At 41.7% G+C, this 22,854-nt stretch overlaps 1 protein-coding gene across 4 annotated transcripts in view; it reads left to right on the forward strand.

Annotated features, from left to right (window-relative positions):
• The window catches only part of ARID5B (AT-rich interaction domain 5B), a 170,798-nt gene that overhangs the window by 133,654 nt on the left and 14,290 nt on the right, over window positions 1-22,854 (forward strand). For all 4 annotated transcript variants that reach the window (XM_025202628.1, XM_006022361.3, XM_006022362.3 and 1 more), the window contains one exon: window positions 9,922-10,019. In XM_025202628.1, coding sequence (XP_025058413.1) covers window positions 9,922-10,019 — 98 coding nt within the window. The remainder of the gene's footprint in view (window positions 1-9,921; window positions 10,020-22,854) is intronic.

Consider the following 22,854-nt stretch of genomic DNA (forward strand, 5'->3'; position numbering starts at 1 on the left):
ACATTGTTCTCATAATTACTTGATTAAATGTTTACTTCATATTCATGGATAGACCAGTCATTGACTTCATTTTAAATTATTTTTTCCAGGAGCGATGTTAGGGAGTTCTGAAAAGCTGGAGTTCCTGAAATGCCAGCAGCAGGAAAAATAATGTTTAGTACATTTCAGACAAAATGTATGGCTTGTGCTAGGTTGCTAGGAGTAGGTCTGCTGGAAAATGAGAGAAAGTCCAGGTTACAGGATTTCTTAAAATATTTTAACCTTTACCAGAGGCCTGGAGCACCACAGAAATTTTGGATGCTTAAAACTGTCTCATAATATGGGTTAATCCTGCAGGCCACTGCATAGCAAGGGGCTCAGTAGCCCCTTTCAGTCATTCCTTGCACTCTGCAACCTTCACAATGTGTTGTACGGAAGTTGGTAGGATAATGTCTTGACCTTCTTCTAAGCAGAACATTCATAATTTGCTGCCTTCTATGACTCATGGCGATGGACTATATTTTTCCAAGTGCATATACACTTCTGCCTGGTGCTGTAACCTAAGTAAAGTGTTTGTATGTACATTATCCCTTTGTGTATGTGCAATCCAGTCTGCCTATATCAAGCTTTTATGCAGGAGTCTCAGGAATGCTCATAAGTGCACATGCATATGTGCATGCTATATTTTGGAAATTAATTTTTTAATTCAAATAGGGAAAGTGAATGTGAGCTCAGAGTGGTAGAATGGAGGAAACATGTAGGGAGTTTGCAGAAGAGAAGAGCACTTTTAAATTAAATATAGCATTGGAGATGGAAGCAATTGATTGATTGATTGATTAATATGGTGCCCTCCCCAACAAAGGCTCAGGACAGGTACAATAAGGGAAGAAAATATCTTATAAAATAGGAAAATGAACAAGAGAACAAAACATAAAGGCAACTACAGTATCAAGATAAAATAGAACCCCCATAAACAATCATAGAATTACAGAATCATAGAGAAGCAGAGCTAGAAGGGACTCCATAGGTCATCTAGTGCAACCCCCAGAATCTTTCCTATTGAAATCACCCTAGACAAATCCATTCTCTAACCTCTTAGCAAAACTAATGTCAACCCTGACACAACCCTGGCACAAGACATACCCTAATCTGCCACAGGAATAGCAGGGGGACCATGGCAGGCAGCATCCTGCTGCTCTAAATCTTGTTAATATATGCTCAGGATATCCCAGGAAGAAGGCCATGTCCCCCCTCACTACAGAGGAAGGCAAAAACCCCTACAGTCCATACCAGTCTGATTTTTCCACATAGTAAAATTCCTTTTTGACCGCAAATATGGCAGTCAGTCTGACCCTGAGTGGGGAGGCAAGACCCTCTAGTCAGGAACCTCCCAAAAGAAGTGCTGGCACATCCTAGCCAAAATCCCCAGCCATGGCTGCAGCCAGTGCCTCTGAGAAAGTCTTTAAAAAAACCCAGATACATGTCGCAATAGGGAAAGGGGGAAGGGAATTCCCTCCCAGCCCCAAGCAGCAAAACCCAGAAGCATGGGAAATACCCATAGCAGAATATAGGCATAGCTATGTTCAGTCATGACCAATGGCTGCCCAGTCTCTTCTTGAACACCTTCAGTGATACAGTCCATAACTTCCCTAGGCAATTTATTCCACTGCCTCACTGTTTTAACAGTGAAAAAGTTTTTCCTGAACCCTCTCTAACTTTTCCACATCCTTTTTAAAATGTGAAGCCCAAAACTGCAAACACTAGATGAGGCCTAGCCAACACTCTAGATGAGGGTTAACCAGTGCTGAATGGAGAGGCATCTTCACCTCCTGTGTCTTGTACTTAATTCTTCTATCGATTATGTAACCCAAAACCGCTTTCACTTTTTTTGTGCAACTGTATCACATTACAGGCTTATATTGAATCTCTGATCTACCAAGACTCCCAGAACCTTCTCCATAGCACTGCCATCCAGGCAAACATCACCCATTTTGTATTTGTATTTTTTATTTAAGTTCCTGAGGGGTAGCACCTTGCATTTGTTTGTATTAAACTTTATCCTATTAGCTTTAGCCCAGCTTTCCAATTTGTTGATGGCCTTCTGAATTGCATTCCCACCCTCCAACATGTCCAAAATCCTTCCCAGTTTCACATTGCCTGTAAAATCATTCAAGATGCTTTCTATGCCAACATTCATATAATTAATAAGCATGTTAAACAGCACTAGGCTCAGGACAGAATCCTGTGGGACTCCACTCAAAACCTCCTGCTATTCTGTCATGGATCCATGGATCGCCTTTGCTTGGAGTTGTTGAGCCAGTTGTCTATCTACCTTATAGTAGTTTTGTCCAGCCCACATTTCTCCAATTTGTTTCTGAGAAGGTCATGTGGGACCTTGTCAAAGCCTTGCTGAAGTCCAGATGCACTATATCCACAGACTTCCAGATTTCCCTTCATCCATCCAAGTAGTTGCTCAGTTAAAGAAAAAGATTAAGTTTGTTTGGCATGAATTGGTTGTAATAATTCCAAGCTGACTGCTTGTGATCAGCCTTTCCTTCTCCGGATGCTTGCAGATGGATTTCCTTAAGTTATGCTCCAGTAACTTCCCAGGTATGGAGGTTCCCCAGGTACTGGTTTGTAGCTCCCCAGATCCTCCTGTTTGCCTTTTTTAAAGAGTTACACTACATTGGCCCTTTCCCAGTCTTCTGGTACCTCACCAGTCTCCCATGACTTCATGAATATCATTGCCAAGGGCTCCACAATCTCCTTTGTCAGTTCCTTCGGTACCTTAGGATGAAGTTCATCAGGCCTTTCTGACTTGAATTCATTTAGACCTATCAGAAGTTCTCTGACTGTCTACTGTCTCTTTTGTTAACTCATCCCTCAGCTTGTCCCTTTCCTTATCCAAATAATCCTTATTAGGTATGTGGCTGCAACTTAATTTTTTTTATGAAGACTGAGCCAAAGTAGGTGTTGAGTAGCTCCTCCTTCTTTACATTGTCTGTTAAGAGTTCCCTCTGGCTATTTAGCAGTGGACCCACAGCTTCCTTAGTCTTTTTTTTCTGGCTAAAATACTTATAGAACCTCTTCTTGTTGTCTTTGACCTCCCTTGTCAGGTGCAGCTCATTCTTTATCTCTGTCTTCCTGGTTTTGTCCCTGCAAGTTCTTGCTATTTCCTGGTTGGCTTCTTTGGTGACTTGCCCATTTTTCCATTACCTGTATGATTTTCTTTTGCATTTGGCACATCTTAGAAACTTACTGTAGAGCCACATTGTTCTCTTGCCATTCTTCTTGTGCTGAACCTAGCTTTGTTTGTTAAATTTCTGCACAGATAAGAAGGGCATATAGCTTCTAAAAGATGTCTAGGCTTGGGTTCTGAGCAAGCCTGAAGAGTGGGTGAAGTTCCAAATCTTAGGAGTGACTTCTAAGAATGACCTCCCATGCATTTTTCCAGCAGACTTGGCTCATTGATGCTACTTGCAGGAGGTTGCACTTGGCTGACTATAGGGATCATGATGGGGAATAAGGAAGAAGGTGGCCCCTGGTACATCAGGCCCAGGCAGTTTAGGGCCTTATAGATGTGGATTACCAAATATGTGATTTTGTGGATTCCATAAAATCGGACATTGCCTGCAAAATCTGGGCAATGCCCATGAAATCCACAGGAAAAAAAAATTACAGAAAATAAAATTCTGGCTCCCCAGAGAGAACAGCAATCCTCAGGGTGCTGCGGCAGCCTACCTGGGTGGGGAAGGTAAGAGGAAGGGGTGGCTGTTCAAAGGGCTGCTGGCAAGATAGCTGCCTGCCACCCCCCACCTCTTGCTGCTGATTGGCTGTGAGGGCTGCTTGTCATGTGGCCACACCCCTCTCTACCAATCAGCAGTTCTCTCCAGCAATCAGCAGCAAGGGGTGGGGCTGCATGTCAGACAGTCCTCGCAGCCAATCAGTGGTGAGGAATGGGACCACTGGGGCCTCTCAGCCAGTCAGAGGCATGGGAGGGGAGGCATTGCACTCCACCTATGAAATTACTTCTGGGCCCCGTGTTCTGCCCACAGAATCGGTGGGTAGCAGCTGTAAATTAGGTAGGTCCCTACTTATAGGTCAATACTTGCACCATTGAAGATGAGTAGCAATTTTGGTACTCCAAGACTTCTGGCCTCAGGTGTAAGGTTTATCGAGAATGTGAATGGAAGCTAGAACAAAAAACAGAGAAGAGATTTTAACCAGTAGGTCAACATCAGTCTCTGAAGCATTCAGAATTGGGGCATGTCAAATGGATGCACTTGTTAAGGCCCCTGAACCTTCCCCTTGTGGGGGCTCTCATTCAAAGCCAAAATGCCTTGAGCTCACTGTAGCTTAATCCCCATCAAAACTTAAGGCCATTTTGCTTCTAGATGAGAGCTTCCACAAGAAAGTTTCATGCACTGTTAACTAATGCACATCATAGGTGCTGACTTTTCTTTTTGCCAGGGAGGGCCTAAGATGATGGACATGTAGAAAGTTTTGTACATCTCAGGTGACAACCCTCTTCCTGAGTTGGGGTCAGGGCCCTCGGGCCCCCACATATTTGGCACCTCTGCTGCACATCCAACCTTTGCTTACTACCCCTGAAATTCCCTGAAGTCCCTATATTGTCATGCCATTAATCAAGAGCCCATTTGAAATTTTCTCAGTGTTGAGATAGGGGTTTGCTAATCACCAGGGATCCTGGTTTTCTCTGATTTTAAAAAAAATCCCCAATTTTGGAATAAAACCAAAATTCATATTTTCCATGATTAAAATGAAACACCACTATATAGATATATAAAGTTATGTTTAATTTTAATCATGGAAAAATGTGGATTTGGGATTACTTTTTTTGTATCCCAAAATTGGGGATTTTTTTTATCAGAGAAAACCAGGATCTCTGCTAATCACTATGCAGGGAATATTGTAGCTGGACAATTATCATGGAAAAAAACATTGCTAAGCAGGGTCCTTTCCCATGCTATGTAAGGACGTTCATCACTAGAGGGAGGCAGAAGTTAGACTTCAGGGAAGAAAGGAAGTTTTGATGTTTGATCTGACCAATATGAATGTTAAATTTGAATATGACCTTATCCTGAATAATAGTAGTGGCTATTTTAAAGATTTCTACAATATAGTATCTTGTTCAGTGAGTTTAAGGATATTATTATGTCATTTATTCTTTTGACATTTTAAAGTTTGTTAGGTATAAAAATCTAAACTTTCAAGAGCCAGGGGAGCTTACCACTATATTATGTTCAAATAGCTATACAAACTTAAAGAGAATGTCAAGTTTAACTGTAATATAAGAGGGTACAACTCCACTGATATCAGTGGAACTCTGACCATTTATGGAAGACTAAACTTAATTTAGAGATATATCATTTAGTTGACTTTTTATGTAAACCATATTATTTTTGTGTGGGTGCAGTGTTAGAATGGTATAGGCAACTCACTATGGCCCCAAAAGCATGAATTCATGCCTTTCTCAAGACTGAGGTCAAAGGCCACCCCCAGTCAATGGGTACCTGGTTATCTGGTCTAAGGAATCAGAGGCAGCTAGATGTAATAACAGCTACAGCACTACCTTGCATGCCACTGAATACAAAAACAGGCATGTCCGAAACAGTGTATTACAGTGGGCCCATCTAGGCTTCAGCAGGCTATGCTATTTTTAATAATGTAGATGAAACAGAAAAATATTGTAAAAGATTTCAATTTTAAGGTTAAATTTCAAAAGTGTCTGTGAGACTCTGGAGCCTAAACTCCATTGGGCATGTCCACACATGCAAACATGTGTGCTTGCAACAGCTCAAATAGAAGTGGTGCAAATTTGAGCCGGGGCTTTTTGCCTCAGTGCTTGTGCTTGGACATGCACTTTGTTATGGAGCAAATTGTGCCACTTGGGGCAAAATAAACCTGCCTGGCTCCTCCCAGATCTTCAGCTAGGGGGAGCTAGAGCCCGGGGCCAGCACCTGTGCTGTCCCCACCAGTATAAAAAGCTGCCCTGTCCTGGCCCCATCAGTACAAAAGCTCAGGGCTACCTGCTCTCAGGAGCTTCTGGCTGTGACCTGTGCACCTGCCAGACCCAGATGGGGACTGCAGAGCCAGTAGAAGCATCTGCCCTTCTGGGCCAGCTGCCAGTGGGCTGTGGCTGCAGAGGTGGGCTTTGTGCAGCACTACTGCCATGTGTGCCCCCTGCCCGGCCATCTGGGAAGCTATCATCCGGAAGATGTTCCCAGTGTGGTGGCCTGCTTTGAACTATCAAAACATGTCCTCCTGGCCCCATTTGTCCAGGAGGTCAGCCACAGCCAGCTGGGTCCAAGGTACCAGCTCTGAGCAAGCAGGGTTCTGCCACCAGCCTCCCTAGCAGGAATTCTGGTGTTCCCTATTGGAAAACTGAAAAATCCCTGATAAAAAAAAGAATCCCAAAGTCACTCTGTAAAATACCCCAAAATCCATGTTCATCCACAATTAAAACAAAAGACCACTATAAAGAGAGAGAGAGAGCAATCAGTTGGGCAATGTTTTATTGACATATCTACAGTGTTAAAGCAGTGTGGAAGCCTACCAGTGTCTCTATCATAATAATAAAGTGAACTCTAAATACATGTTTCATGAATTCATGAATACATGAATATATATTTTGCTGCCCTCCCACAGGGGCTACGGCCCCCCAATAGGGGCCAAATGGCCCCCGCAGAGGCTACCACCCCCCTTCAAGACCCACATGCCCCATCTAAGGAAGGGATCGGGGGCCTCAGAGGGAGAGGTGGGAATGGGGCCAAGCAGGGCAGGGATTGGGGGCCTTGGGGGGGCAGGCATGGGTGGGGCCAGGCAGGGCAGGGCTTGAGTGGGTTGGGGGACAGGTGGGGGATGGGGCCAGGCAGGGCAGGGAATTCTTCAGCACTAGGGCAAGGGGCCAACTACAGCCCTGCCCCACTTTTTTAAACTCCATTTTTTTTAGACCCGTCGCCTAATTTTCTCCCCATGCTGTAAGTTTGCAGTGCAGGGAACATTTTTTCATTCCCACATGTGCCTCTTGCCCCATCTCAAAGAGGTTTGAGATGGGGCAAGAGGCATGTGCGCGCTCGTCTGGACGTGCCCATTGAGTTCATTCAATGAGACTTAATTTCTTAAACACATAAATTGCTTTTGAATATGGAACTTAGGTCCTTCAGTCATTCAAACACTGTTGAAACTGTAACCTTTTAATTGCTGATTCTTAGACCACATTCAAATGAGTGCAACACATCTACGGCACCACATACCACACATTTAGCTGTTCTCCATGCTGCAAGGTAGCAGTGTGGGGGATTTTCTGACTCTGGGAGATCCTGGGTTAAAAAAAACCCAGGCCAAGAAACAAAACAAGACAAAACAAAACAAACCAGTAGTGCACATGGAGGCAGCATGCGCCACCCAAAACTGGAGCCTGGCTGGCTGGAGCCTTGGTCTAGCTCAGAGACCAGGCTCCAAGCAGCAGGATCACCGCTGCTGCAACTCCACTAGGGCCCAGGACCCCAGGTAAGGTTGCTGGGACCAGCCCAGTCCTGGCTCCAGCCTCTCCTACCCAACCCAGAGTAACCTGCCACATGCCAGAGGGCGCATGGCACAGGCGTTCCCTGGGGACAGGTAGCAGCAGTACAAGGTGTGCCACCACTTCTTGTCCCCAGGAAAACAAATATCCACACCTGTGTGGACATGGCCTTAATGTTTTAATTTCTGTCTCTAAATAGTTTAAGCATTCTTTACCAAGCCACTATACATTGGCCCCCAGTTCTGTGGTGCAGCTGAGATGAACTTAGCAGAAAACACAAGGCAGGAAGAGGGGGCACAGATTTTTTTTTTTTTTTTTTTTTTTGCATCTTTGCATTCTTTGAATCCCTGATGCCCCTGGAGCTGTATGGGCTACTCTAATTTAAGCTAACTGCAACAGCCCCAAGGGGCCACTATAGTGCCCATATTAGCGGACTGCAAGTCTCTCTCTCCATGCCTTTTTTCTCCTATACATCTACAACATTTCCCTAGGCTAGAGCAAAGTGGAAAAGGGCCAGCTATGCTGTCCAGGGATTTCTGTATGCCAGAACCCAGAGCTGACAGCTAACCTGAAGGTTATTTTGTGATGCTGAAGTGGCACAAAGCATCTTTATCTGGCTTGCTCATCAAGTGGATCCTGTTCTTATTGAAGCCAGTGGCAAAGCTTACACTAATATCAACTGTAGCAAGAGCAGGCCTTTCCAGGGCAACTCAGATTGTGAACACATTCATGCTCACGTGGGAAGACTAAAGTGGTCAAGTCTGACTTGTGACTTCAGTACCATTGAGCTATGGTTTAGTAGTGATAACAGACAGCAATGGTCATAAACAAGGTGATATAAGAATCTGAATAGTATTGATTTAGGAATAAACTGTGTCCTGAGACGAATGTGTGTCTTCTGTTTAAATCATCCAGGCATCCAGAATATGTCACTTAATTGAATATGTCACTTAATTATTTGCTCCCTTGCCTGTTAGCTTTGGGTGAGGAAGAAAAGAAAATATTAAATTAATAAACGCAGTCAGTTTCTTGGGCAAAAATGTCCCCTGTGTTTAAAAAAAAGGATGATTTTGAAGATGTCATTTAAATGTAGTTTTTCCAAGTATATGTTGGTATTGTTACAAGTTCAAATTACTGATAGATAAAATGCTATTTTAAATTTACCTGCAGCAAAAAGTAGATAATGGTGATTTCTAAGGGGAACTAGACTAATGATAAACTTCAGAAATCCCTCAGAAATTATAGCATTACCAAATAACATATCTCCAACTACGCTTTTGCTTTAGGAGCATATTTTCTGCAAAGGAAGGGCTTTCCTTTTATGTAAAGGAAAAGGCACCCTTTGACCAGCAATATTTAACTATTCTACCCATATCTCTTCTTCTTTAGATTAAAATTACAGACCCTAGATTGCAAGTTGTGATATTTGTTTTCTTCTGATTGCTGCCTTTAGCTGCTTAGTGAACTCCATTGACAGCTCTGTGGGTAACTTTGAAGAAGCCTCTGGGTTTGAATATATTAAGATCCACAGCATTTCACAGAAAAAGGACACAATTCTCCCATAATTGTCCCAGACTTTTCCCCACAGTTTTCTACTGGCTCTTTTTATGATCTGCATGCAAAAGAGGGTGATCAATTATATTTGTCTTGTTCCTGTTTTTCTTCCTGTTTTAAATATAGTAGAATATAGAAAATAATGAACTGGTATTCAGAAACAGTTCTTTTGCCAGGTCTTCCATCTGTTATTCTGTATAATCCTAATTTCTGTATGAAAAAACAAAACCATGGCATGCAACTCAATACGTTACAAGATGTTTATTTTCATCGACTTGGTCCAATAAAATACATAGCTCAAATATTAACACTGGAACATATTAAGATTTCATTACCATTTGATCTATATATTTTACTGACATAAATGGATAAAAATAAACAGCTTGTAACATATAGAGTTACAGACTCTGCTTTTGTGGATTTAGAGTCTGTGGTGGATTTGGATTTTGCAGCAGATTCATTTTCTCTAATTCAGTTAAAATAACTACGTAATCATTATTTGTGCTTAGTTCTAGTTTCATTTTCATAATTTACCATGGGATTTGTCTGCATAACTTCTGATGGTTAATGACCCTATATTGATTGAGATTCTCTTTTTGCAAGACTGAATTGCTAGCGATTTGATAATTAACTTGTTGTAAGACTCCATTTTAGAATAAAGGAAACAGATGAATATAATATAATCTTCTAAAAACGACACACTATACATTCTGCGGGGGCTTTTATACTGTTTGTAGAACATGCCGTTCTGAAAGTGTCACACATGCATTTGTTGCTGTGAACTCAAATGCTGTAGAATCTGTAAAGATGCAAGATTAAATTTTCCATTGCCATTTTTACAGATAACAGCCCGTCGACAATGGAAACATATTTATGATGAATTAGGTGGTAACCCTGGAAGCACAAGTGCTGCTACATGTACTCGCAGACATTATGAAAGGTAAGATAACAAATCTGAAATGCTCGTTTAATAGAGAAAAAATTAATTTGGAGAGTCTTCAAAGCTATTTTGTAAAGAATTAGGAAAGAGAAAAGGAGAAAGGGGGGGAGGGAAGAGAGAGAGAGAGAGAGAGAGAGAGAGAAGGCGAGCTCTTAAAGGCATATTTCTCCAACTATTTAGTCCTATAATCCACTGTAATTTAAACCAGAGTGTGTTTCTCCAAAGGCAAAACAAATAAAACAAACATCTGATTTCTCTTTTGGTTTTTTACTTTAATTTTACCATACCATTTTTTTAGCAAGGAAACTCCAAAACTAAACAAAATATAGCAAATGAAAAATAATAATAGACAACTAATTGAGACAAATATTTGTACACCATGATGATCCAGAATACAAATTAAGCAAGTAGTGATCAAAATAATGGGGTGATCCACATTGTAGAATGTCATTAGGATTAGATGCATTCTTATTCCTTAATAGTCTCTTCTTTCCTTCCTGCCCTAAAGCTGCTGTCAAACAATTCTCTTTCTCAGCAGCCATTACTGCTGGTTAGAACTTCTGATTTCTTATTCTTCCCATGTAGACAATAGGGACGTGCAAAGCTTCAGTCCCTGATTCGATTCAGTGGAGATTCAGCCCGATTCGGTGGCTGCATCTCTGAATCTAAATCGAATCAGAGGACCCTTTAATCTCTCCAAATCAAATTGGAACCCTCTGAATCAATTCAGAGGGATTTGGAAAGATTTGCCGATTCAGACATAGAGACAGCTTTAAATGTTTTTTCTACATACCTCTATGTGCTCGGCAGCAAACCTGGACTGGAAGTACTTCCAGTCCACTTCTGGATCTGCTGTGGAGCGCGCTGGGCCCCTTACCCCCCCGTGTCCTCCCGGATCGGTGACTGGTGCTTCCTGGGTTTGGGGGGGGCACCCGGGGTCCCTCTGCGGCTGATTGCCGAACCAGGGGGATATGGGGGGGATCCCCTGCATGCTCCCTGGTAGACCCAGAAGTGGACAGGAAGTCCTTCCAGTCCAGGTTCTCTGCTGAGCACATGGAGGGCCCCCCGCGCACTCCTGTGGGATGTTTCATCTGCCCCAGCATCACGGGGATCACAAACTGCACCTGCTACCTCAAGGTATGTAGAAAAAACTTTTAAAGCTGTGTCTGTGTCTGAATCACTGATTCTCCAAATCAGCATCGAATCTTCAGGTTCAGATTTTGCCTAATCAAATCAGTGACAGTGATCTGAATCAACTAATTGAATCACTGTCCCTGATTCAGGCCAAATCCAAATCAAATATGGCCTGCTTCGCACACTTCTAGTAGACAATGGCTTCCTGGGCTTGTGATGCTAATATACAGTAAATAAAACACTGTAGCAGGAATCTTTTAAAATTTAAGAAAGTATTGTTAAGAAAATCCTTTGAATTTCTGTGTACACCTACATTTATGCTCATACAGAAATCTAATCTCATTTTCCAGAGCATAAACTGGTTGCCAGTTGGGGTCAGGAAGGCATTTGGTTTTACATAAACACAGCATTGTCCAAAGCTAAATGAAGTATAAGTTTCTCAATTTCCTCCAATGTCATAGCCTCACTTATAGAAATTGCATCATATTTGATAGGGGGAAATGTCTAACGTTAAATTCTAGCAGTAGTACCTAGCATAAGACCCTTGATTCACAGCGAAGAAGCTGCTTCACTGCCACCATAAAAGTCAAGGAATTCCAGAGACTTCTCCAAATAAGTGATGAGATGCTCTCTGCATCAGGCTGGTTTTTATTTTCAAACATTCCTAATAAATGTTATATACATGTAATTGACTTATCAGGCTGTGTGCTATTCCAGGCTGACAGTAGGGTCCATAACTGTAAACTCAACAGATTCAATGCCTGGGCCAGCTGATCTGATTGAATTTGGCAGTCTAGGATTTCCCATACTCAATGAGGTCTTGTTTCTTTGACAAGGAAGTCCCAGAAGCATGAGTACTGAAACGTCAGTTGGCATTGGTTTAGCAGAGATAGAGACCCATTGGGCTTTATGAGAATCTGTTCTTATCATGGAAAAGATGAATGAACAAAATGCAAACACCCCTTTCTTCCTTGTTAGTTGTTTATTATGTTACGTTTAAAGCCATATAAACGTTCTTATTTTGAGGGATAGAGATTTATTTTAACGTCTTTTCTGAGCACTTAACGTGAGGATATAGTATAAGTTGCATCTAAATCTGTCCTTGTGTGTCTCTGCTATAAATTATAAAAAGGTGTTTTCTCACTAAAAATACCCCATTGAAGTGTCTGTAGTATGTTTCTGCAACCCAGAAAGTCTTTTAAACCCAAGAAGTATCAGGGCACTGTGTAGCTTTGCTACCAATCCAGTAGCAAAGTAGGCTTGGAGAATTGGCCTTAATTGTAACCATGACTCCCAACTCCTTCATATTTTAAATCATTTGGATTTGAATTTCTGGAGTCAGAATTGTTTCCTATAATTGCAGTTTTCAGTTAGATCCAAAACCAGAAAAGCCATATTTTCCAATTGCATTCTAAATTCTGCAAAAAAGATGGCATTTGCAATAGAAATCTTGTCACATTTTTTCACCAGTAAATCTGAATCTTAACCTTTAAGAATGAACTTCAATCTCTTTCCTTTAACAAAACTCAATTGACAGATAATTCATGGTACATTGAAGAGATTTAGAATATCGGCTGCTTTGTTTCCACCTCAGGAAGAATATATTAAGTTTTAAGCATGAAAAAGATAAAATTGTGTTTTGTTTCCGTTGGTAATTCTGAGTACAGCACCTGTAAATGTAATGCTCATTTATAGCCAAAGAATTTGAGTGACATTGAATCTAAAACTAATGCTGTGCTACAAGAATAGATCAGAATACATGTATGTTTTTAGCTTGAAAGTAAACTGCGAAGCTTAATCTGGAAATTGACTTAAGAAGTAAGTGCTGAATGGCCACTCAATATTTTTCCATATTTGAAGTCAACTAGCTTTTTCCTGTTTACTAGGAACAGAGGCCACAATTGCCTGATGTGTCTCATTCTACTGACAGTCAGTTTAGCCTAGAAGTACTGTCCTAAACCCAGAAATTATGGGGAATTGTGTTACATTTGATTAGTTTCCCTTAAATAACGTGGGGATGGGGGCATAGCATATATGCATGTATACCCAAGCTACCTCTAAACAAGATAACTTGGAAACTATAAACAGTTTAGTTACAGTAACACAATGCTCTTCACCCCATTGAATTAGCTCAGGTGATGTGCTGCATTAATGCAAATCAGTGCCGTAACAAGGGGGCTGCGAGTGGGTTGACTGCCCCAGGCACCAAAGTGAAGGGGCGCCAACAGGTGCTGGCCGGTCGGGGCGGGGCATGGGACAGAGCCATGAACCGCTTGTTGGAGGGGGGGGGCACAGGGATGGGGGAAGGGCAGCTCCCACCACTGTGTGCAGTCTCAAGCAAGCATGGAGGGGGGGCATGTGCTCCCCCAGACCTGTGTACAGGGCAAGTGGGGGCTGTTGCTGTAGGCTTTGCCCCAGGCACCAAACTTCATTGCTATGGCACTGATGCAAATATACTGTTTCTGGTACCCAAACTAGCTCATTTAGGTTAGGGGCAGACATTCAGAAACCCTGAGCATGAATTGATTCAATCTTTGCACATTAGTCTAACCTGGCTAGGCTGAACTGGTTTGTAACTGGAAAGACATTCTCTCTGGATTAGTGGTCACCAACCAGAGGATCTTGATTCACTGGTAGATCTTGGAGCCTCTTGCAGTAGATTTTGGAGCCTCTTGGAGTCTATCTGAGGCTGGGATGGGAGACCAAGTGCCCATGTGCATGCACCCAGATCAGTCCGTGGGAGAGGGAAGGGGCGGGGACTAAATCGAGGCCCCTGTGGTGAGGGACAGTGCCACAGAGGCAGGAAAAGTTGAGTAGGGCCCCATCTGGGTGGGACTTACCTGCTGGGGAGATGCACTCCCAAATAATTTTTTCTCCCTCTGCCTCAATCTGCCCCCCCTCCCCACAGACTTATCTGCTGGGTGTGGGGAGGAGGTGGGGTGATGGTTCATGGTAGGTCTTGGGTTGCTTTTAAATGCCAAAGGTGATCTCCTACTTAAGTTGGAGACCACTGCTGTGGACTGAGGAAATTTAGGCACATGCCTGCAGTGGCTCAGGCTAGAAGTTGGGGGGTGCTAGAGCAGTACAGCAATGAGCTAAGGACGGGGCATGGCCAGGCCCTGGCAGGACCTCTGATTAGGGAGGTCTGCCTGCACCATCCCAGGCTTTTCCCCACTCGCTGTTCCAGGGGCGGGAGTGTTGCCAGCCCCCAGCCTCAGGCTAGCACACTGAGGCAAGGGAGGGGGTGCAGTGTATGCATCTGTTGATGTTATGGAGCTTTTCAATCTTCCTCCCTGCTTCTTTATACTGTCTGCAGCAAACTGACAGGCAAGCAAGCCAGCATGGAGCTGATACCATTGTTTATCACCTCATCAGCAAAACAATAGCCTCTCTCCATTAGTTCAAACTCTTCTTAAACAGCTTACCAACTGTTGATTAGCTCCAAAATGCCATAAGCAGTCACTGTTCTGTCTGCCTGTCCCAGTGAAATTGGAAACACACACAGAACCACACTCGGCATTAGCTAGCATACCCCATGCCTGGGGTCCGTGGGTCTGGGGTCTGTGCTGTGGGAGTTGGGAGGGAAGGAAGGAGGGGGAGATTCCTGCTTGAGCATTGGGGGGGAGAGTGGGGGAGGGCAGAGGGAAGCCAGGCAGACCCTGCTCTGTCTGCAGTCTCTGCCAGAGCTCCAGCCATGGAGCAGAGGGGAAGGGCCATTCCTGTTGTGGAGCAGAAAGCCCCACCTAGCCCAGAGAGCATGCCAGGATGCTGGGAGAGTTTGGTTTATCTTAAACTAGCAAGGGGTCTGGGACAGACATTGCATTAACCTGTTTGAGCCAAATCAGTTAAGTCTGATACTGCATTCAACCAAGTTCATCTCAAACCAGTTTCAGCCATTTTCAAACTGATTTATGTGCACTGAATATCTGTTCTGTTACAGGTTTCTGATCACTTAAACCAGTTTATGTGTAATATCTGTCCCTAGCCTTAGAGTTATCTTGATTACCTCTCCAAGGTATTGAATTGTGCCATGCAGACATACACAAAGAAACTTGTAGCTATTTACACTGGCTTTGAACATTGAAAAAATTGTATTGAATGACCTTTGAATGATATCATTTGTAAACTGTGAAATAAAATAGCATTGACATGGTATTGCCTCACCTTCTTGAAGCTAACTCGGTGTCTCAGGCCACCTGCTAGGTGGAGTTTCAGAAAGTTTTGAATTGATTCTAGGGGAAAGAGCAGTATTTTCTGATCATCCAGGAGAGCTGTCTTTCAGAGTAGGTGCTAAAAATCTGAGTGGGCAGGCAGTGGAGTCCAAGGCCTCACCTGAAACCCACAGGCATTCAGGATAACCCGATTTTTCATACCCTACAGCAAATTATGAGGGCTTGTAGCTGTAGAATTTTGTGGACATGAGTCTGGATTAAATTGTATGGCTGCCAATTTAAGGATTCATTAGCCCACAGCTTGGAATGAAGACTCCTAAAGCTGTCACCTGAATATTACACACAGTTTGCTGTGACTGAGACGGCTCGCTTTTATCACTGAGATGTCTGCTTTGTTTTTGTAGAAGAGGAAGAAAGATTTAGTATGCATTATCATCCCATTTATTTTTCATGTAATATGGTTCATGTTCCCAGTAAATGTTTTCATTTTAAATCAAGGCAAGGTTGCCCATGTTTCAGTAAGTGTTATTTGTATATTAGTTAGACTACTTTTGTTTTATTAATGAGTGTAGTAATGAAAGTGCAGGTTGCTGAATAGAATCAATGGATGTTTTTATTTAAAGCATAGCAGGAATCATATAATGCCAATGAATGCGTTATTGTTGCTGTAGGTCTGACTGGTCTGAACCTGCCTCTGATTGGTTTAAATCAAATAGGCCAAAGCACTTCATAAAAATGTCTTTGTCAGCCTAGTTTTGCTTCAAAACCTATTCATCTCTGTCAGGTTTTAATATTAGTACCAGGCTCTTGGCCATAGTCCATTAGTACAGTACTTAATTGCTCATGTGCAGATGATTACCAATATAAAAAGCATTAATGTTTTCTCATCATGGTGCTGTTGCTATGTAGATGATTCAAACCCATACAAAGCTTATGAGTTGTTGTTATTTTGGTCATACTCTTTTTTTTTCTTTTTTTCAAATTCTTTAATGCTTTTGCCTTGGGTGATCACAGAAAGTAAGTATGTATGTGTTATTGACATTAACTGGTTCAAATTGAACCTTTCCTCCCCAAGCTTTCAGAAATTCTTACAGCTCATTGTCAGGATCTTTCATCTCTATCTTTTATCAGCACAAGAAACAATCGGAAATGGCTACTTTTCTACGAAGCACTGTTCTTCACAGTGTGTTCTACTAATAATGCAGATGTGGTTTTCACACATAGGGTTCGAGGTTTCTTTTGCTTTTAAACAAACTGCAGATCTGACAGCTTTAATTTGGTCTTATAAACAATGGGCCCTTTTTCTAAAATGCTCATATAAATTGAATGAATACATACATACTATGAATTTATCATCGGCATTACCAAAAAAAAACCAAACCCGTGTGACATTCAGAAGCTCAAAATGCAATGAAAAAATAAAATATGAGGAAATTAAAACCTTATGGGACCATATATGTGTGTATACACAACTTGGTTTTCCCTATAGCAATCTCTACAGAAATTACATGCGCATGCAATTTGAGAAATTCTGGAATAGATAATCATATGATACTTTGACTTTTTCACATGCTTTTATGAGCAGTGAAATAGTTAACAAGGGTGACGCCTGAAGTACCATCATTGACAGATGAATTAGCATCAGTTATACTTGTTTCACATTTGGAAAGTGTTCTCCGGAACCATAACAGCTAGAGATTTATTGGGTTTTTTTTTAATGAAAGCTGAGACTCTGGAGAAGAATTGAGAGGTCAGTTTACACACCCCTAATTAGCTCTTCTTGTTCCAAAAGGAAAGGTGTACTCAATATTTTGAGAAATAGGGTATTAACTTTGCAGTCTAGGTTTTTATCCTGTTTTTGTCACAATAGTATCTGACCACCTGTAACACATGCTAGATTAACATACTTATGCAAAAAAAAGATGTGTGAGATATTAGAATTTAGCATGGGGAGAATGGCCTAAACTAGGGATAGCATGAGATAGGGAGGAGGACCGAGAGGGTTTTTCCTTCCAAATTTAATTCACAAAAACTAAATAAAAAAACCCATCTTATTCTACCAGAAACATATCAGGTTAAACTAAGGCCTTTAAATGCTTTCTTTTTAACTGCTGTAAAGCTTTCATGACCTAAGGATATTGTGAAGTAATTCAATATGTAAGAGCATTTAGCATTCCATGCAAATGCTGTGTGGTTTTCCTGAAGTACAGTGTTTAGATAACTTGGTAAAGTGTGGACATTTCAACAGAATTCTGTCAGAAAGAGCAGCTAGTCCTCTAGCTTGAAAAATCTAGCATCTACATAGAAATGTTTATAGATGTCTTTAAAACAAGTAATTAATAGAAGGTTTGGGTTTACATTGTTAAGTGTGAAAACATCCCAAGGCAAAAATTAATAATGTGTTCTGTCATGCTGTAAACTACAGCTAGCTTTTTGTTTAACACCCCCCCTCCAAAAAAAATGCCAAACAGCCAATTTTCTTGTCATATGAACTTTGTTGTTTTGTTTTTGTTTTCATCCTTCTATTTTCCTCTAAGTAACAGCCTCTGAGAAAGCTTGCAAGTTACGAATTGTATCCATAGATTTCCATCAGGCATAAACTTAAAGGATATATTAGGTGTTTTAGCCCCTTTTCTTTTTGATAAATAACAAGAGGTTTCTACTTATAATTTTCTGTCCTCTGGGCTTTATCATTTAGATTAAATAACTGTACTCTCAAGCATGCCACTGAACAAACATCTTTTTAATTATGTGAGTAACAGATGCTTTAACAAAGGAACTATTGAAAATTCAAAAAGCATGTCCCCTCACCAAAAAAATAAAAAAATAAAGTATCAGATGACAAAAGAATGCAATTGTTTACCATTAAAGTAGCTCCTTAGCCATCTATTCAAAACATCTGAGAATACTGTGTTTTTGCAAAACTTATTTGAGACTTGTTTTGCAGCTTTGGAGACTTACTGCCCAGCATTAAAGTCAATAGGAACAGTTTACAAGTTAGTGTATCTGATAGGAGAACCATCTTTCCCAGTGTTTAAGGACAGATTGCTTAATGTGTGAAGAGGGAAGATGTTCATCTCATTCGTTGTGCCTCCGGCCCCTACCCAAAAGGGCAAGTGAACATGCCTAAGGTGTGGTTTTCACTTTGTGTACCTCCCTAAGAGATTGTATTGCCCCAAGTGGGGGTGTGCAGAGCAGAGGCCTAGCCAATAGGGCTGTGTGAACCTTCAGTCCCTGATTCAGTTTGGCAGAAATTCGGCCCGATTCAGCGGCTGAATCTCCAAATCTGAATCAAATAAGAGGATCCTTTAATCTCTCCAAAACGAATCGGAACCATCCAAATCAATTTGGAGAGATTCAGAAAGATTCAGCGATTTTGACATAGAGACAACTTTAAATGTTTTTTCTACATATAGGTAGCAGGAGCTTGTGAATGCTGTGATGCTGGGGTGCATAGAATGTCCCACAGGAGCACGGGGGGCTTTCCAGTGCACTTGGCAGCAGACCCAGAAGTGAACCAGAACCACTTTCAGGTCTGCTGGGGAGCACGCTGGGCCCCCCCCCCATGCCTCCTAGCTCAGTGACTGGTGCCTCCCGGGTCTGGGGGGCACCTGGGGTCCCCCTGTGGCCAATCGCTAAGCCAGGGGGGCATTGGGGGGTGGCCCAGCACACTCCCCAGCAGACCCGGAAATGGACTAGAAGTACTTACGGTCCACTTCCAGGTTCACCGCTGAGCACATGGGGGGCCCCCCTGAACTCCTGTGGGATGCTCCGTCTCCCCAGCATCACAACATTCATGAGCTGCTCTGCTACCTCAAGGTTGTCTGGAAAAAAAACATTTAAAGCTGTCTCTATGTCCAAATTGCTGATTCTCCAAATCAGAATCAAATCTTCAGATATGGATTCGGCTGAATCGAATCGGGGACAGCGATCCGAATCAACGAATTGAATCACTGTCCCCGATTCAGTCCAAATCCTAATCAAATAGGGCCTGCTTTGCACACGCCTAATAGCCAAGCAGGTCCATGCCTTGGGCAGCATCAGCTACTGCAGTGTCAATCAGCCACCCCTGCAGTCTCAACTATTTTTATAACTTTCAACAAAGGCAGCACCTAAAACTGCTGCCCCAGTTGCCCTCTTTTAGTTACACTACTGAAGCAGAGATTGACCCAAGGTGTCCTCTGCCTTTTCCACCTTACTTTAGTGTGAGGTGGACACAGTAGAGGGAGGAACCTCTACCATTCTAAAGAGAGTTCATTCCCTGCCCTCCAGGAGCTAGGAAATGAGCTCCTTTCTGACTCATTCCTTTCTTGAGTTCTTCTGTCAGAAAGTGGCTCATGTCCCTTCTTTCCTAATGCAGAGGTGTCCCTAAATGGCTGCATTTATCCTTCATCTCTCCAGCTGCATGCAGTGGAGGAGGGTACATCTTCCAAAGCAGAAGGGGCAGGATTAGAGGGACCACCTATTGCAAAACTGTGTTCCACAACATGTCCCAAGTCTCACAGGCAGGCAACCATTGAAGAAGGCAGTCAACAATTGTGTGGTTCCATTAGCTAAACACATTTCTGTTTATTGGGGAAACAGACATTCACAGCAAAAGCAAAGGTGATTTCTGGCAAGTAGCCTGGGGAATGACCCTCTCCCATAATCACTGTGACTCCATCGGCCATTCCCTGTCCCCTTCCATTGAGTGGTGTCTACAAAGAGGATTTGGCTTTCCACAGACATGTGGGTCTACAAGATTGAGCTCCCAAACTTCTATCTTCAGGCCATTCAGTTCAATCAACACCTGTGTTTGTACTATCACTATTTTCTAGTATATTTAAAACTAAATATATTTGAATTCTCCTATACCTGTACAGTTCCCATCTTTCAGCAGTGTGAGTATTCTCATTACCCAGTTGCATGTCCAGGAGGCTGTAAGGCATGTTGTTGATGAAAAGATGAAAGAGCCATTTTGTTAAGATTGTTTGTTGTAGCTGTGTTGGTCTAAGGACATAGGCAGACAGGGTTCCTTGGGTAAATGTGACATCTTTTTTTAGACCAACTAAATAGTTGGAAAATTGTTCTTTGCAAGCTTTGGGGTACAAACACCCTTCTTCAGGCACAGGGAGAGTTTGCTGTTGCTTTGTGTGCTCTCCCATTTCATTAAGGGAAGACAGTTCTTTGGGAACAAAATCGAACTCAAATATATTTTTTCTTTGCTGATAAAATACATGCCAGTTTTGTACTTCAGACAAATGACCCTATTGCTATTGTACACTATACAAAGAAGTGCATGCTTGCTTTAGTAACCCCTGGATTATACAACACACTACAAATGAAATCAGGCTTTTTTAGAATATGTTACTGATTTCCCAAATATATTTTATTTCCCTACTCTACAAACAAAGAATGGGCCTCAGGTTTTAGCTATTCTCCTACCCCTGCCTCTTCTGAGTATTTGTCCTCAGCCATTGGATACTTGGGTCAGAATTCCTCTCTGTTCCTAGAAAGCTTATAACTATCCTGTGACAAAACCTCCAGCTGAAGTGGTGGCTTGCTCCTCTGCCATTGGTGATAGCGCTACTTCATGATATGTTTCCCTTTATAAGGGCATAATTATTTTTTTTAAAGCATCAAACACCTTTCAGTGAGACCACGGAGAGTCCACTCCAAAAAATGCATATTTTGTCAATGGCTTCCAAAGGGAGTGCTTCTTAACATTTTTAGAGTCAAGACACCTCTTGTTAGACGCAAGCCACTCCTTGGAAAATACCAACTCTTTGTTTTCACTTGTTTTTTCCACTACATAAAAATAATAGAGCAATTCTGTTGCAAAAGACTCCAATACCACAGTGGGTCAGAATGTTTTTAATACTATGGATTCCCATTAAAAATCACTAGGTTTATCTTGTGAATTATGTTTGCACACTTGAGTTTGTCTTGTGAGCCATGTTTGTTAACACCTTATGGCATCTCACAGCACCCTTGCAAAGATCTCAAGACATCCCAGGGTGTTGTGGCACCTTGGTTGGGAATCACTGTCCTAAGGAATAGAATCAGGTCAGAGGGATTCAGAGCTGGCAGTGTTAAGTATTATTGTGTTTTTAGGTCCTTCACTATAGTATAAGCTTAATGAATGTATTGTGTAGAATGACAAATAGGTAGTATTAAATTTTTTAAAATCTAATATCTGAACTCAGATCCATGTTCTGTACCCTGTTGGTGTTGTTAATGATGGGATGGGAGTTTTATTTTAGGAAGACAGCAGTTGCTGTAATAAATCAGACAGATGGTCCCTGGTGTCCAGTATGTCTTGCCTCTGTGAGCAGCTCTGAGCAGGTGCTTCAGTAGAAGGTGCAAAAATCTCTATATTGGACTTATGTGGAATAACCTGCCCAAAAGGGAAGCTTCTTTGATTGCTTTATTCTCTGAATGAAACATGAGGTTTTATGTATCTACTCAGAATTTTTAAATTATCTCTAATGTAACCATGAATACTCTTGTAATCTATATAAATGGCAAAGCCTTTTTTGAATCTTAGTAAGCCTTGGGCCTCAGTTACATCCAGTGGCAATGAGTTCCACAAGTACATAACATACTGTTCAAATGTCTTTCTTTTTCTGCCTTTGAATTTCCATCATCAAATCTCTTAACCAAGAATTAAACTACTGGCAGTATATAAATGATGCATTAAATCATTCCTAAGATATACAGAGTTTCCATTTTTTTACATTAGTATGTTGAGCCTGGAGCACTTGAGAAAACAGTATGATGCTGAGTGGGAGACATTAGGAGACACATTTTATGCTGCCAAAGAAAGAATGAAAAAAAATTAATACAGAAGTGAACTATGTAGAAACAGTGGCAGTTGTGAATTCATCACTCCAAACTGCCTTCCTGCCCTTAACTCACCTTACGCAGCCTGTGGATAGAGCATCATGCACTGTACATATGGTCACTGCAATACCCATGCATGGTAGGGAGAATTAAAGAGGGAACTTGGCATGCTTAGCATTGAATTTCCTTTCTCTGTCTGGGTTTGTCAGACCTTTTACATTACTGTAAGAATTATTTTTGTCTGTAAGTAGAGATGCATTCATACATCCTGTGAAGCAGTTTGGCAAATAGTCAGTCATTCTGCACAATCGGTATTTGAAAATGTAGTGGTTACTGGTTCATATTCGATTTTACCTTATTTTTTCTATGGTTGGGAAAAACGTTGACTAATCAAGATTAAGGGCTTTTTTGTCTTTTATGAAATGCTAATGATGCAGACATGTTTGATATACTGTGAAATACATTTCTCTAATTTGAAGTTTCTGCTTTTTGTCGGGAAAGAGATGCAGTCCCTGGAGGATTTTAGAATTTGTAAATATAAAATTATCTGCTTCAGTGTTTTTCAAAAAAAAAGGTTGGCAGAAAGCCAGATTACTTACATTACTGTAATAGATTTGCTGACCTCTGACATTTGTTGCAGAGAAGTACATTGAATTTTTCATAATATGAGACGATGCAAATCTAAAAACTCGGTACACTCTGCACCA

The sequence above is a fragment of the Alligator sinensis genome, unplaced genomic scaffold (assembly GCF_000455745.1).
Source record: "Alligator sinensis unplaced genomic scaffold, ASM45574v1 scaffold674_1, whole genome shotgun sequence".
In the NCBI taxonomy this organism is placed as follows: Eukaryota; Metazoa; Chordata; order Crocodylia; family Alligatoridae; genus Alligator; species Alligator sinensis.